We start from the raw sequence: 15,934 nt of genomic DNA on the forward strand, positions 1-15,934 counted from the left end.
CCCATGGATACTGAATTTCTGATATCGTTCGTGCCCAGGCAAATTTACCCGGGCGAAATAATTTCACTTTCATGCGCAGAGATGTCCCGCAAACCCGTAATGTAAAATTGATTGATTTGCTGATTTCGTATTACTATCACTTTATGGCGTGAGGGTGTCATGTCATATATAAGTAGGTGAGATGGTTTATTTTATCATAAACCCTTTATCATCATTGATGCCAAATATTTAAGTAGCATTTTCAAAGTGGGTGTGGGGTATCTATTATCTTTAAGTAACGAATAAGGCTACTTATATTTTGCGGTATTAGTTGCCTTGTGTGTTTATCGTTGTTGTGTGTGTGTTTTATTTTTGCCTGATCGTCTTCCAATACTTTGACCTTTGTGGTGATTTGAAAATACCTGGTACTTAGTCATAAGTCTGGCAAATACCTCTTGCATAGGTTGAAATATACTATCATATTTTATTGACAGCTATACGTATATGTAACTCACAAATATACAATAGTCTCATTTGATATAGCAGTATACTACTACTACTACTTACACTACTACTACTACACTACAGCTACTATTGCTACTGCTAAAGCTGCTGCTGCTGCTACTGCTGCTGCTACTGCTATTGCTCATACTGCTACTGCTCCCGCTGCTACTGTTGCTGCTGCTGCTACTGCTACTACTGCTGCTGCTACTGCTACTGCTACTTATAATTACTAGAGCTATCACTGAAGCTGATTAATACCCTCGAACGCCTCCTCTCATTATGATTTATCATTGTATGAAGTTTTATGCTATTCCATCTAGTAGTTTTCGAGTTACTGTCCGGACAAAAGTTTGACATAAAAGCACACAGAAAAGGGCAATAGCTCTGTAATTTGCTAAAATAGTGTAGTGATTAATGTACACTTATCTCCTTCTCATTGTGCTGTACCATTGTATTAAGTATTATTACATTCCATCCGATAGTTTTCAAGTTATGCTCCACACACGAAAAAAGTAACAAAGGGCAATAACTCTGTAATTGGCTGAAAAGGAATTGCGGTTCCTGTAAATTACACTTCCTATCATTATGATCTATCACTGTATGAAGTTTTATTATATTCCATCCAAAAGTTTTCAAGTTATGCTCCGGACAAGAAAAAAGTAACAAAGGGCAGTAACTCTGTAATTAGCTGAAATAGATTTGCGGTTCCTGTACACTGCACTTCCTCTCATTATGATCTATCACTTTAGAAGATTTATTAAATTTCATCCAATAGTTTTCAAGTAATGCTCCGGACAAAAAAGTAACAAAGGGCAGTAACTCTGTAATTAGCTGAGATAGAATTGCGGTTCCTGTACACTGCACTCGCTCTCATTATGATCTATCACTGTATGAAGTTTTATTAAATTCCATCCAATAGTTTTCAAGTTATGCTCCGGACAAGAGAAAGTAACAAAGGGCAGTAATTCTGCAATTAGCTGAAATAGAATTGAGGTTCCTTACACTGCACTCCCGCTCATTAGGATCTATCACTGTATGAAGTTTGATTAAATTCCTTCTGATACTTTTCAAGTTATGCTCCGGACAAAAAAAATAACAAAGGGCAGTAACTCTGTAATTAGCTGAAATAGAATTGCAGGTCCTGTACACTGCAATCCCTCTCATAAGATCTATCATTGTATGAAGTTTTATTAAATTCCATCCAATAGTTTTCAAGTTATGCTCCGCACAAGAAAAAGGAACAAAGGACAGTAACTCTGTAATTAGCTGAAATAGAATTGCGGTTTGTCGAGGGTATAATAATCATAATAATAAAAATAATTTAACAATAAGAAATGGAGAATTCATTGTCATATCATTTATCACCAAGGATTGCATTCAAGATACGTGACAGTTATATCCATCTACGGTGATTTACAATTCCTGAAGGTATTCATATTAAACTACTTGAAATTCATTTTATGTATATGCATATCTGATGAAAAGTTTTCTCCACCTGCGAACATCATCATAATTTTCAGAAAACATAAACCAGTTATTTATTTGCGTGATAAAGGTCTTTTGTACCATTTATGATATATCTATCGGATTGCTGAATTGATGTTTGCATATCGATTTTTGCGATTTAATGCCGCTTTTAATATAGAAACTGTGATTGAAATATTAATAAATATCAAAGCCCACATGTATCAACAGTGCAAATACATGCCAGACTAAGGGTGCACACATGCGGCAAGCTGCTTACTGTGAAGATAAAATTATAATCGGTACAGACTTAGAACGTTAAAGAGACTCGCTCATGTGTTTGGACCAGTTTAAAATTATTTAACTCTTTGATACCAAAATTAAAGGAAAAAATACATTTCAAGTATAAAAACTGTTTTTGGGCGGGGGACGTTACAGTCAAGAAAAATAAATAGAAACTGACAACAAAACCTCTCGCCCACAATGACTCATACACAAACCGTATGTGGAATAATTCAACGTTTTGGGCCTTTTGTTGACATGCGTTTATAGCACTATTCACAATCGTGGACTTTAAAGACAATATTTCAGCATATATCAACATTTTGCTGAAAGGTTTCAGCCGTCAGTATCGTAATCCGTATGATTTTTTACACTTTATTTCATCATAAAAACTGCATTTTATAAAACAGCGAGTTGCTAAATACTGTACGAAACATTTTCACCATCTTTCAGAAAACATTTGTTTCCTAGAAAAGCCTTCATGTTTGTGGTATTTTGTCATTGTATGTAAAATTTATACTACTAGGAACTTAGGACTTGAAAGAAGGTCAGCCCGTAATTCCTGTTGTATGCAAGTCCCTGCTATTTTCATTTCAAAGAGATATGATTTAAATTAACCTGTTGCTCTTTGATTCGTTTGTTATAAACATTTTCAGTATTTATATATAGCTGTGGCCACAAGTTACAAGTTGTGGCCGAAATTTACTAAGTTGTGGCCACTATATAAAATATGTGTTGCAAATGTCACGTCTGTGATACCGTAATTTAATGAAGTGGCTTGTCGAATAAAAACTGGAAACGTGTTTCATACATCTTTGTACGAGTGAAAAAACGATTTATTACCATAATTGTTTTTGTAGGAAAGTGAACTGATATATTTGTGGGTGGTGGATCCTAATGAGCATTAGTATTGTTTTTTAATGAAATAAGTTCACTTAAATCTGTTTTTAATAGCCCGAACAAATCTTTAAACATAAAAACACCAACATGAAATGAGCATCCGTTATCAAAAGATAATCAGCCTTATTCTTAGAATAAAGGTCCAGGCGCAGTAAGAAGAAGCTTTTGTAAAATTATTTTAGAAGTGCTTTTTTTTCTTCTGAACTGTAGATATTTCATTGGTGTAAGATTGTTTACCACTGCTCTATATATTGTACAGCAAAAGTCCATCGTAGATAAAGTATAAGCGTTGTTAAAAATCCCTTTCATGTCATAGTTTAAAATGAACATATTATTTTGAGAAGTGCAATTTTAGAGTTCACTTTACGACATACTTGTTTTCAATTTGATCCCTCGAGTTTAATTGATCATCCATAATTACAATGAGAATCATATGGCTAGAGACGTGTACAGGCCTTGTATTTTTCATTACCAACGATAATGTAGAGATGTGTTAAGCTTTTGTAACAACTAGAAACAACCATGCATTTAGATTTGCCAGGGTGAATTTACATATTGTTGTCAGAGCAACAAGAAGGAACTGCGTCCAAATCGTTCTGCTTCTTGCACCACAGTTCGGAAAATATTGAAATGAAATCGTAGCCAAGCTGTGATAAAAATGTTCTTACACGGTACCACATTCTCTGATTTTTTTAAATGCATCATTTTAATAAAATTGTTAAATAAAATATAAATCTTTATCACGAGTGAAGAAGTTAACATATAAGACACAGCTGCACCACGGATGTGTCGACGGCTCAATTTCGTTGCACCACCGAGAAGTGATGGAGCTGGCGTTTAGTGGCCGTGTAAATCCAGATGCATGTACAGTGGAAACGTCAGCAAATCGTGCAATGCATAATAAAAACGTCTAAGTCAAGGGAGTTTGCCTGTGCATGCAATTGGAATGAAATTGCTGAAAGCGTTGAAAGGCTTTAAGCGCGACACGCCTGATTCTACTTTTTAAAGGGACTAGCCACCAGATGACAATCGTAACAACTCGGTCATCTCCGGCAAGCTTCGAGACAGACCTCGTAAATAGTAGTAAGGATATACGAAAGTGCGATGCGGCTGCCGGCGATTAACACCGTTTTCAATCCGCGTAAAGAAGGCCCACTGTAACAACAAGGAAATGGATTGTGTTAAATTAAATGTGCTTGTTTAAGAGAAAATATTTATTGTAACCTCAAAGAATGTTCGTTTTATGAATATTTAGATGTTTCCTTATAGTTGAAGCACTCTGTTTCCTCTAGAAAAATCGTGAGCACACAGAAAATGTACTTGGCAGTCATTGAAATGATCATACGGTTCATGGCATGCATGAATCATTACATCGGATTAAATGCACGCATGGACTAAATGTCAACATTTTCTCAACAGTTATAGGAATACCCTATGAAATGTAAGTTTTAAGTCATACTTTTCCGTGTTATTTCTCACACCATGCCTTGCCATTAAAACAACATTACTATTCTGTAAAATCATTGATTGCATTGAGTTTTGAGGGTTGTGGTAGGATGGTTGTGAGCTTGGCACCCAGTCAGCTTTACCAGCTGAGATCTATGCATGCCTTTACTTCAGCAATATTGGGTTTGGGGTGCAGATTTTTTTGTGTAAACAGTTGGAGTGGGGTGGGGCGTTGACTATCCACGCAGTAAGCTCAATTGTTAGAGTATCAGTACAACGTTCAATGTGGATATGCACCAGACAATTGTAACCACGCCCCCCCCCCCCCCTAGGTCTGGGGAATAGTGGGGACTTAGACTTTCAGTACAGCCAACCCCGGCTAAAATCCCCACCCTGTGCGGACGATCCAATGGCAAAATCCCTGCCAAATGCCCCCACACCCCAGGGACTCTAGGTAAGGTCCATTCCCCTCTATATTTTAAGCGAAGATAAAACCACCGCATTCACCCAGCACTGCAGGGCCACCTGATAGGTAAAAACACGGCCTATTTCCCCGGGTTAACCCCAGTATTCCCCCGGACCTGGAGTGGGGGGAGGGGGTTACAATTGACTGCTGCACTAAGTTGACAGAACTTGTCTTAAAATTGTATTTGTTCAAGGCAGATCATGCTTCATTTCACCTCGTAGGCTGTGGATAAAACCCACTCGTTAAAAGTTTCCTTACACATTATATTTGTCTTAATCTATAATTATTAGTCTCAGTATCTTTGAGTAAATTGTCATTTTTTATGAAAAACAACAACACCAAAAGAGTAACTGATAAGATACTCAACTGATTTAAAAAAAAAAATTGTTAATAAAAGCCTTAAACAAATATTTAGCCAGGTTACTAAGCTTTTCAGCAATGTATATCAGACTTTTTTCAATAATACTTAATCTATTTTGAATAATTAGCCTTTAGATCACTCTTCACCAAATGACTCTTTTATGTCCAACTCCATAAAATGCATACAAGAATAATTACAGTTTGGATCAACATGTCTCTTAATTTTATTTTTAATATTAGTAAAGTAATAACAGAGCCATCTGTATGCAATCCAATGTAAAATTAATGATAAATTAGGTTTTGCTCCCATTTTTACTTTCATTTCTGTGCCAAGCCCTTTTAAGTGCATTGAGTCTTTTGGGAGACTTCATAATATTTCTGGCATTTAATCCCCATATATGGCTTTAAGTTGCCATACAAATTTAAGTCTTCATTACAAAAAATACTGTATGTCTCCACTTTAACCATAAACACACAATGAGAGGACTATTTAAAGCATTACCATGTGTCAGTATAATAGATCTTTCTTTGCATTTTATTTGTCTAAATATATTACCGGTCTCTTCAGCAATATCCTTGTGCCTCTTTGAGTACTTGGCTTGACAGTTTGATTTTTAATACATTGTTTTGAATGTTTTATTTGTACACAACAATGATGATGATGATGATGATGACACTATGCTATGCCAAAACCTCAACACATTTTCTTCAAACAAAAAAGGACAGTCATTCAGAATAACTTTTATTACATCATTTGAGAAAATAAACTCATACAATCAACGAAATAAACATGCATCTGTAAAATCACAAGTAATGTTATGTGTTCGTTAAATTTAACTTAATAAAGAAAATAAGTATTGGTTGCAGTAAGCAATTTGCATCACTTCTAATAAACATTCCAACAGACTGAAAAAATAAATGGAAAAACTGTTTGCAAGTCAGCTAGTATCTTATTTTATGCCTTATCAGATTGCTATGCAAGCTGGAATCTTACAAAATCACTCTTAAGTCTGTTGCCTAAGTAGAAACAAGTATGGGCATCCTTTTCTGAGGTCAAGAGAAAGTATCTTGGAGGTCTTGAACTCACAACCTTGAATTTGAGACTTATCCTCTAGACCACTTTCACCTTTTCACATTTTAAAGAGCCCAGTTTACAATATGACATTTGCAAGGATGTGCCCTATTAACGGATTTTCTAAAGTCTTAAAAATTGAACTGAACAAAATAGTTCTCCTTTATTTGGTCTGCCCATGCCATCTGTTTCTGTTTTTGTAGTTATCTTCCCTCCATAATATAGGAAAAAGTTTAAGCGTAGATAAATCCTTTACCATATTACCCTTTTAAAATATATGTTCGGATTTATTTAATAATCACAGACCAACAGATGACTTTTATCTTCAACTTCACATCAGTATGTAAGTCATCAAATATTTGAGATAACAAGATGTTCCACTGAACGCTTTGTTTCCATCTTGCACTCATTTTTCCAAGGTAGGCGTTGCAGTTGTGTTAGATGATTTCCATGCATTGCAGGTCAATCCTCATACAATGGCATTTTTGAGTACATTCGGATTCCAGTGCCTGAAATAGAAAACAGAAGATATAACAATAATAGAAATTATATCTTCAGATCAATTATTTTAAAAGCCTGTACAACAACAGAAAAGTATTCATAAAACATTAACTGCAACACCAATTTAAAGCTGCATCCTCACAGTTTTACTGTTCTGACACCTTTTTATTTTTGTCTTTAAACGAGCCGATTGGCAATTATTGTGCAAATGTAGATATTAGACTGCTGACATAATATCAGATCACAGTCTTTCACAAGTTTGAAAATTTGGTAAAAATTCCTCCAACTAGTCATATAAGGTCACACATAATATAACAGATTTCAATTGTTTGGAAAATATTTTTTTGCTATTGCTTTAAGCCATATAATTAATTATATGTGTAAATTTAATTTAATTACTCCTTTGGGCTTTTGAAGAATGACCAAGAAGAACTGTCAATCTGTGAGAGAGCAGCTTTTAGCTCTGGACTACTGGTAAATGTTTAAATTCATCTACAATGTTGATATTTTAATACTGTCAATCCTTGTTGGTTAATTGTACAAACATGCAGGTACTTTTGGGCTTAAACCAATAGGATACTTAACAGTTAAATTATTGTCCGAATTGCGAAAATCGCACCACCATTACTTCATCTGCCTTTTTTCATTAGAACAAGCTGGGACTCAAGAGTCAGCTGCACCCCTGGTACCATACTCTTCTCTGAAAATGACAATAAGATTAAAATTTAAATGTCTGCATTTCATTGGAACAGTAAAAATGTCAGCAATTTTCAATCTTTCTGCATCACCACCACTGGTGGATATCATAGAATTTAGTCTTGAAAGAAATGTGTGCTGGTTCATGCGTTCAAACTCATTTTGTTAAACCAATAGAACGAAGATCTAATTTATTTAGAGAACTATATTAGTGAACAGGGCCGAGACATTCAATTGTGCCATTACATTAAGTTGTTCGATACCAACACTCACGGACATATAAACCATACATCCTTGGTTAAAAGAATGTAAATTTTAATTATAAAAATTAAAGTTAATGATATGAAATGTATGAGATAAATACACTGAGAAAGAAAGTCTAACCTATTATCGATCTAAGTAAAGTCAGATTCAGACTTATTTGTTATTAAAAAAAATCAAATAGAATATTTGTTTTCTTAATTTTAGCCACTGGTCACTGGAGCTTCAAAATTGTTATTTACTATATTAGAATCTGTCAAATGAAAGAAGACTTTACCCCACCCACTAAGAATTTATGACATTTCCAAATAGTTTCTCATTAAGGCTCTTTTAAAACTATTTTTTATATTTTATTAAAATATAATAAGTATAAAAATAACACTTACACACAAATAAGTGGTAAAAGTTCGCTCCTCATCCTGTCTTTGGACTAACATATCTCTTGGTTGTTTGAACATCTTCTTGGTCGGCCATGATGGACTATTTTCTTACGACCCGTATTACATCCGATGCCATATCTTGATATTAGCCGAGGAGTTCCGATTGACCAGATGATACAAATGCAAGAAAAAAAGAAAATTGTCGAAAACTTACATACTTGGTATCGTTGTGAATCACTTATCGACTCTTACTCTGTTAACGACACATGTATCGAACACAGTTTTGTGCAATTATCCGATTCGAACTTTACTGGCTTCGTCTACCAGGCTAATACCAGTAAATTTAAAATAGGCGTCGGTATACGAATCAGAACTGATCACTTGTCTTTAACATGCTTAATATTCACACTATAATCTAGGGAAACATTATGCGCTAATTTTAAACGGGTGAACGCAGCAGAGACAGTGACAACATATTTTTGATCATCGATGTGATGTATTATCGGCCTCATACAAGCTCGTATTCACACTTCTAGGCTTGTTTTGTGGAAATACTGTATTTGTTTCAAAGGCAATACAAAATCGTGTGATTTTCTGTATAACGTGAGGATCGTTCGCCTTCTTAATCGGGCCATGGTGAAGTTCCTGAAGTGAAAAAGTCGTTGACTTCAAATTATGATACACATCACATGCCAAACTGAAAGATTCGTGACCATTAGCGATTCTCAGAACTAAAAACGTATCCTCTCAAGGCTAAACAATTGTCCAGAAGTTTGTTTACATTTCACCAAAATGTGAATAATGTGCTTGCAATAAACAAAATGGGGGTTAAGGAACAAAACATCGGCCAGGAAACGTGTACAGTCGAGCAATAACCATGAAGTTTTGAAAATAGGAATATATACATGCAAGCACAGTTACAACATGCATCGATATGCCATATTTGCCGAGAAAATACGAAAACTTGTGGATAAAATCAACACGTTTATTTGTAAACATTGCCTCCTAAGCCACAATCTTTTCAATAACCTTTTTATCTTTAAAGTAATGATACCTATCTAAGATGTCGATCGAAAAACATGTTTTTCGCCACATACTGGACGCATACATTTTTCAAAATTTAAAGAAAAAGTCCACTTACCAGGCAAAAGTTGGTTCCTGAATCAGTACTTTGCATTCTAAATCCGCCATTTTGTTTGCCATGAAACATTTTTCTCATTTAATGTTTGCATGAAACAAAATTACGTCCTCCCCCTTGTTTTTTCGTTGCACGCCTGCAGCGCTTCCCCACGGCAAGGGGAGGCCGCATTATTCTGAAAAAAAGAAAACATTTTGTTTGATTAAATCATTGACCCTCTTTATTGTGCCGATAAACATGGTTTTGCTTCAGTTGTTCGACATCAAGGTTTATCACTATGTATCCACTTTAACATATATCTATCAATATGCATTTAATCAAGTTGCACTTCTAACCTACTGACGACACATAAACTACATTTTGTCAAAAAATACCAGACAAGCTTATGAAGAACATGCAACGTGTTGTTGGAATCATGAAGTTTTCTGATCAATAAATTGAGTGACATACTTAGCAGTGACATGTAGTTGTCATAGATGTATATGTCTTTTAATTGCTGTAAAACATAACCGATACTTATTGCAAAACAGGTTCAAAGTGGGCTCATTGCAAGATGGAGAGAGGTCGGCAATTGTTCCTAAAAACTGCTTTTCGTCATAACCAAATAGGTTTTGCTTTTCGTCATAACAAAATACAAACATTTGATATTTCTATATACTGTATGCCTTATTTGTAGGTATGTATATATCCTGAGGATAGAATATGCATTCCGAGACTTCCGTTGCAAGGCAAACATGGTGAATATATATATAAACAACTTTTTGGACCAGAAACGTAATTTGCTTTTCGTCATAACAAACAATATTTTGTCCATTCTCAGCATTTGCCCACGATTTTTGAAAAAAACTATAAATTACTCAACATGCCGCTTAGTAACCGGGTGTAGTGTACATTTTTCCGCTAAGCCTCCGCTAGGTTTTATAAAAAATGATATAAAAATAACACACAGCTATAATCCTTTTTGAGTCGAGCGGTATTTTACTTCACGTTATAACTAAATGTGACGTCACAAACCACGTGGTATGTCCACACTGGATATCTGATTTCGATTGTTGGGACAACTTTAGAGCCTTAATTAATTTGTAAGAGTTTTCACTAATTATCATTCGAATAAGTCATAAATAATTCAGGAAAGCATAGTTATTTGCTAGTATTAAAATAACAATGATTTTAGTGATTGGACAACGAACTAAAATTGTGTTGAAGACCTTTCGAGACTATTTTTGTGGTTTTCTTAAATTGCATTAAAACGTAATTTTAAAAGCATTGAAAAGCAGTAGGCATGACAAGTCTAATTTACTATTTTTAGAGGCAATAAAAACGAATTCAAACCCCAATTAAAACGTTTGAGAAACCCAAAACTGTATCCGATAAGTGCCCGCCATAACCTAAGAATAGATAGACATTGTTAGTTGATATTTAGCTTACCTGAGCACTTATACCTGAGCACCAAGCTGTTTCCTCATAAAGCTTAAGCATAAGTTTTGAATGTCTTGATAGATGTAAAGTCTTGTATCAAGAACATTAGAAAATAGTTCACCAAAACAATTTCGAATTGTGATACCATTATTGTTATTGGGATTAAGTGTATCTCCATTATTCTTATAAATTGGTAAATAAAACCCTGACTCCAAACATTAGGAAATACCATGAATCCACACAATGTTAAATAGTTTACAAATGAGAGAAGCCAATTTTTCATTATCTGCGTATTTAAAATACTCATTCAAAATATGTTCAAATGTGGGTTGACTATAATTTTTTTCAGATTCTTAATTACATTCATAATTTCCTCTACGATAAACTAGATGTAGTTCTGTATAGAACTTTAAACATGCAAAGAATTTCATAATCTTTCGTAAGCAAGAAAACATTTTAGTTTTTGACTGCTACCTTACCAGTGTTTATTTCCCTGCACAGTGTATCACTGCGTGCAATACTTATGTCAATCTTAAGTGCACATTTGCAAAGCCGGACTCTGATTATCTGGGGGGATGTCCATTCTGATATAACTCCTACCTAAACCGGACCTTTTACAGATTTGTATTACTGATATTGCCTGAAGCGATCATATCGAAGTTAATTAAGTGGTTGGCACAATACATAACTTATTTCAAGTGAGATAAAGTTAAAAGTTTAAGTAGACATTTAAAGTATTAATAAGATTTAAGATAATATACGTACGCGTAAATGAGAAGACGTTAGAAAAGAGGGCTGATCACACTGGACCACTTGTAGTTTCCATTAGATATGGTTTCTAAAACGAAATGACATTTGTTGGTCCACTTCTTGTAAGTTTAATCAGAGAGAACATCGACCGTCGTCAACGCAAATGTAGTATCCCCACCAACGGTAAAGTTTTCAACCAATGGCATTTCCATGTACTCGAGTATTAATCTACTGACATAAAAACCAGAAAGGTGGATCGACTGGTCAAGTGCATCCTACCAGTACACGTTCCATGGTCATTTGACTAACCATACTTGAGTTATTGTCCGGAACGGTTTGTTCTTCCGACTGAGAGACAGACAATCACCACAAAATATGTACATATTGCTAGAAAAAAATATTAAATGAAAACTACAAAAGGATTGGCCTATAACTCATCACAACCCAAATATTATTGCGCTTGCCCTCAGAATATACGTTTGAGCTCCACCTTAAATTTCAAGTATCTGGCGAATGCGACCTGACCCCTGACCTATTGTACCTATATCAACAAGAAATTAAACGACATCTTTACTGTTGTCTTGGAGCGCCGTCTCTGACTGCACTCTGCCGATGACACCACCGAGATCCAAGATGGTGTCACTCAGATGTCTTCTGTTTTTGGTGGCTTCCACCTTCTGCTATCTGGGAGGCACAGCTGCAGGAGACGTTCAATTGATGACTCGGGTACTAGTAATCACGTTTTCATTGTTTATTGCTATACATTCAGAGTTTGCATTTTACAATATACAATCGTTACATCTTTGTTAGATTGTATATGCTATGGTATGGAAAGTGGTTTTCATAGTGATTGTACTCGAGGTTGTGGAGAACACTTCTTGTGAGTATAGATCGCAGTATCAGTAAGCGATGGCGAACTTTGTTTTGGGATACAGTTAAATGATTTATAATTGTGATATTTATAGTTTATCTAACATTGTTCTGTACAATACGGAGATATATTCAGGACGAGTACACAAACAATATTGGACGAGCTGTTAGGCGAGCTAGCCGTCCTAGGCGTGTTCGAGTACAAATATATCCCGTATTGTACAGAACACTGTTAAATAACTTACTTATTCTATACTTTCCTTATTATTACAAATTTTTAGATTATTAGATTTTGAACATTCTGACGTAGTGTTTGTAGGCAAACGTGAATTGATCATGTATGTTAAAGATGATTTATGTCAATCTAACGTTAGATCGTCTGTCGATCATGAATTCCATTCGGATCCTTTATAATAAGTTGAACATGAGACATATGAATCATACAATAAATAAGATACACGGGAAAAAATACACGATTTTGTTGTACTCATGAGCATCCCGATACCGTGTACGGTCACATGTTGAAAATGAGAGTCTGTGATTGGACGGTAAAAATAATTATATCCCAATTCGATCAACGTTTGACCTGTACTATCACCATTCTTAGAGGAAATATTGTCCATTTAGTCGCGCACAATAAGCATCGACTTATAGAGATGTTATGCGTATTTCATTATGAAATAATACATGACTATATACTAGCTTTGAGTAGTTTAAATATTAAATCTGTGAGAAAATATTTATTAATAATAATAATTTACATATTATCAAGTGCTCAAACACATATGTATATATAGTTACACACGTGTACATTCAATAATACTTTTTTCAGGACAGCAGTAAAGGGAATGAAACATGTAAGTTATTGTCAATTATTTAAACGGAATACCAAAGAGGAAGAACTATGCAAAACGATGTTAGTTGAGCATGCAATGTGTGTATGTAATTGTTTTACTGATAGAAGTATCTTATAGTTTGACACATGTGTGGTTACAGTAACGCGTTATCTTTGCGTTCATACATTGTATACATGCGCTTTGCTCGTAGTTCGTAGATCGACTATCTAAAGTACATTTAGCGGAGTCAGAGATTTTAGCTGGACCATCGTAAATAAATTAAGAAGTTAGATAGCTCGTTGATAGTAGCAGTGCCATCTAAATTACATAAAGAATTGAGTGTGCTGGGTCGAAGACTGTAGCTGGAGCATCTTCAATTAATTAAAAAATGAGTTAGTTGGGTCGTTGATTGTAGCTGGACCATCTAAAATGCAATTACAACTGAGTAAGCTGGGACGTTGATTGTAGCTAGACCATCTAAAAACATTAAGAACAGAGTTAGCTGTGTATTTGATTGTAGCTGGACCATCTAAAATAAATTAAAGACAGAGTTAGCTGGGTCGTTGATTGTAGCGGGACCATCTAAAATACATTAAGAACACAGTCAGTTGTGTCTTTGATTGTAGCTGGACCATCTAAAACAAATTAAAGACAAGAGTCAGCTGGGTCGTTGATTGTAGCTGGACCATCTAAAATAAATTAAGAACAGAGTCAGCTGTGTCTTTGATTGTAGCTGGACTATCTAAAATAAATTAAAGACAGAGTTAGCTGGGTCGTTGATTGTAGCTTTACCATCTAAAATACATTAAGAACAGAGTCAGCTGTGTCTTTGACTGTAGCTGGACTATCTAAAATAAATTAAAGACAAGAGTCAGCTGGGTCGTTGATTGTAGCTGGACCATCTAAAATACATTAAGAACAGAGTCAGCTGTGTCTTTGACTGTAGCTGGACCATCTAAAATAAATTAAAGACAGAGTTAGCTGGGTCGTTGATTGTAGCTTTACCATCTAAAATACATTAAGAACAGAGTCAGCTGTGTCTTTGATTGTAGCTGGACTATCTAAAATAAATTAAAGACAAGAGTCAGCTGGGTCGTTGATTGTAGCTGGACCATCTAAAATACATTAAGAACAGAGTCAGCTGTGTCTTTGACTGTAGCTGGACCATCTAAAATAAATTAAAGACAGAGTAAGCTGGGTCGTTGATTGTAGCTTTACCATCTAAAATAAATTAAGGACAGAGTTAGCTTGGTTTCTAATTGCAGCTGGACCATCTAAAATACATTAATGACTGAGTTAGCTGGGTCGATGGTTGTAGCTGGACCATCTAAAATAAATTAAGGACGGATTTACCTCTTTTGTAGATAGTAGCTCGAACAAATACAATGCATTAGGAATTGGTTAAACTACGTTTAATCTTTGTAGTGTGGTCGGGATACGATCTACAACCATAGCAATGTACGGTTGATCTACGACCATAGTAATGTACGGTTGTTCTACAACCATAGTTATGTACGGTTGATCTACGACCATAGTAATGTACGGTTGATATACAACCATAGTAATGTACGTTTGATCTACGACCATAGTAATGTACGGTTGATCTACGACCATAGTAATATACGGTCGATATACAACCATAGTAATGTACGGTTGATCTACGACCATAGTAATGTACGGTCGATATACAACCATAGTAATGTACGGTTGATCTACGACCATAGTAATGTACGGTTGATCTACGACAATAGTAATGTACGGTTGATCTACGACCATAGGAATGTACGGTTGATATACGACCATAGTAATGTACGGTGGATCTACGGCCATAGTAATGTACGGTTGATCTACGACTTACGAGCTACGCGACAACTACAAACACTTTAATTTGTAAAAGCTGCACGAAGTGTTGTAGCTAATACAACTGGGGTTGTTCTTCTCCGATTTCAATGTAGGTTACGTTTGTATGTTTCATTATCAAACAATGTTTTTATACGAATTTGACCACAACTGTGGAAAAAGGAGACCAATTTATTAATTATTCTTCCTTTCAGGTTATCGTTATGTTCCCGTCGCATTCTCAGCAGTTAAAACCAATAACCAGAGACTTGGTTATCGCCAGGCTGTCGTGTTTGAAAAAGTCTTACTGAACGAAGGTAATGGCTACCATGCCCACAGTGGCATTTTCTACGCCCCACAAAGCGGGGTGTACATGTTTACTTCGAGCATGCTCCATCGTTCCGAGGGTATCACAATCCAATTCGCCATTATTCACCAAGGAAGAGTTATGGCTGAGTTCCACGCCAACGCCGAATGGGAGCAGTTCAGCCAAACCGTCATCATACGGGTGAGGAAGGGCGAAACGGTGTCCGTCAGAAACAACAGGCGCAATCTTCCAATCATTTTTGGCCTGTCTTATTCCACCTTCTCTGGTTACCTACTGAGGTGAACACCAATGAAATGACGATATCTACTTGTTTTATCTTTTGATTTCACTCCACACTGGTTTTGTTATGAATGTGTTTAAGTTTGTAAAATCTATATTTACCTTTTTCACTTATTATTTCTTGTATGTTTCTTTCTAATAAAATCGTAAGCAAAAACACACAA

The 15,934-nt window shown here is 35.4% G+C and overlaps 1 protein-coding gene across 1 annotated transcript; it reads left to right on the forward strand.

Moving 5' to 3' along the window:
- Nucleotides 1–12,164: 12,164 nt before the first annotated feature.
- Nucleotides 12,165–15,934, forward strand: LOC128233794 (cerebellin-3-like). Its single transcript, XM_052947646.1, has 3 exons — nt 12,165–12,344; nt 13,321–13,345; nt 15,379–15,934. Exons 1-3 carry the CDS (start codon nt 12,231–12,233, stop codon nt 15,771–15,773), a joined length of 534 nt encoding a protein of 177 aa, XP_052803606.1. The 5' UTR covers nt 12,165–12,230; the 3' UTR covers nt 15,774–15,934.

The sequence above is a fragment of the Mya arenaria genome, chromosome 5, assembly GCF_026914265.1.
Source record: "Mya arenaria isolate MELC-2E11 chromosome 5, ASM2691426v1".
Taxonomy (NCBI): Eukaryota; Metazoa; Mollusca; class Bivalvia; order Myida; family Myidae; genus Mya; species Mya arenaria.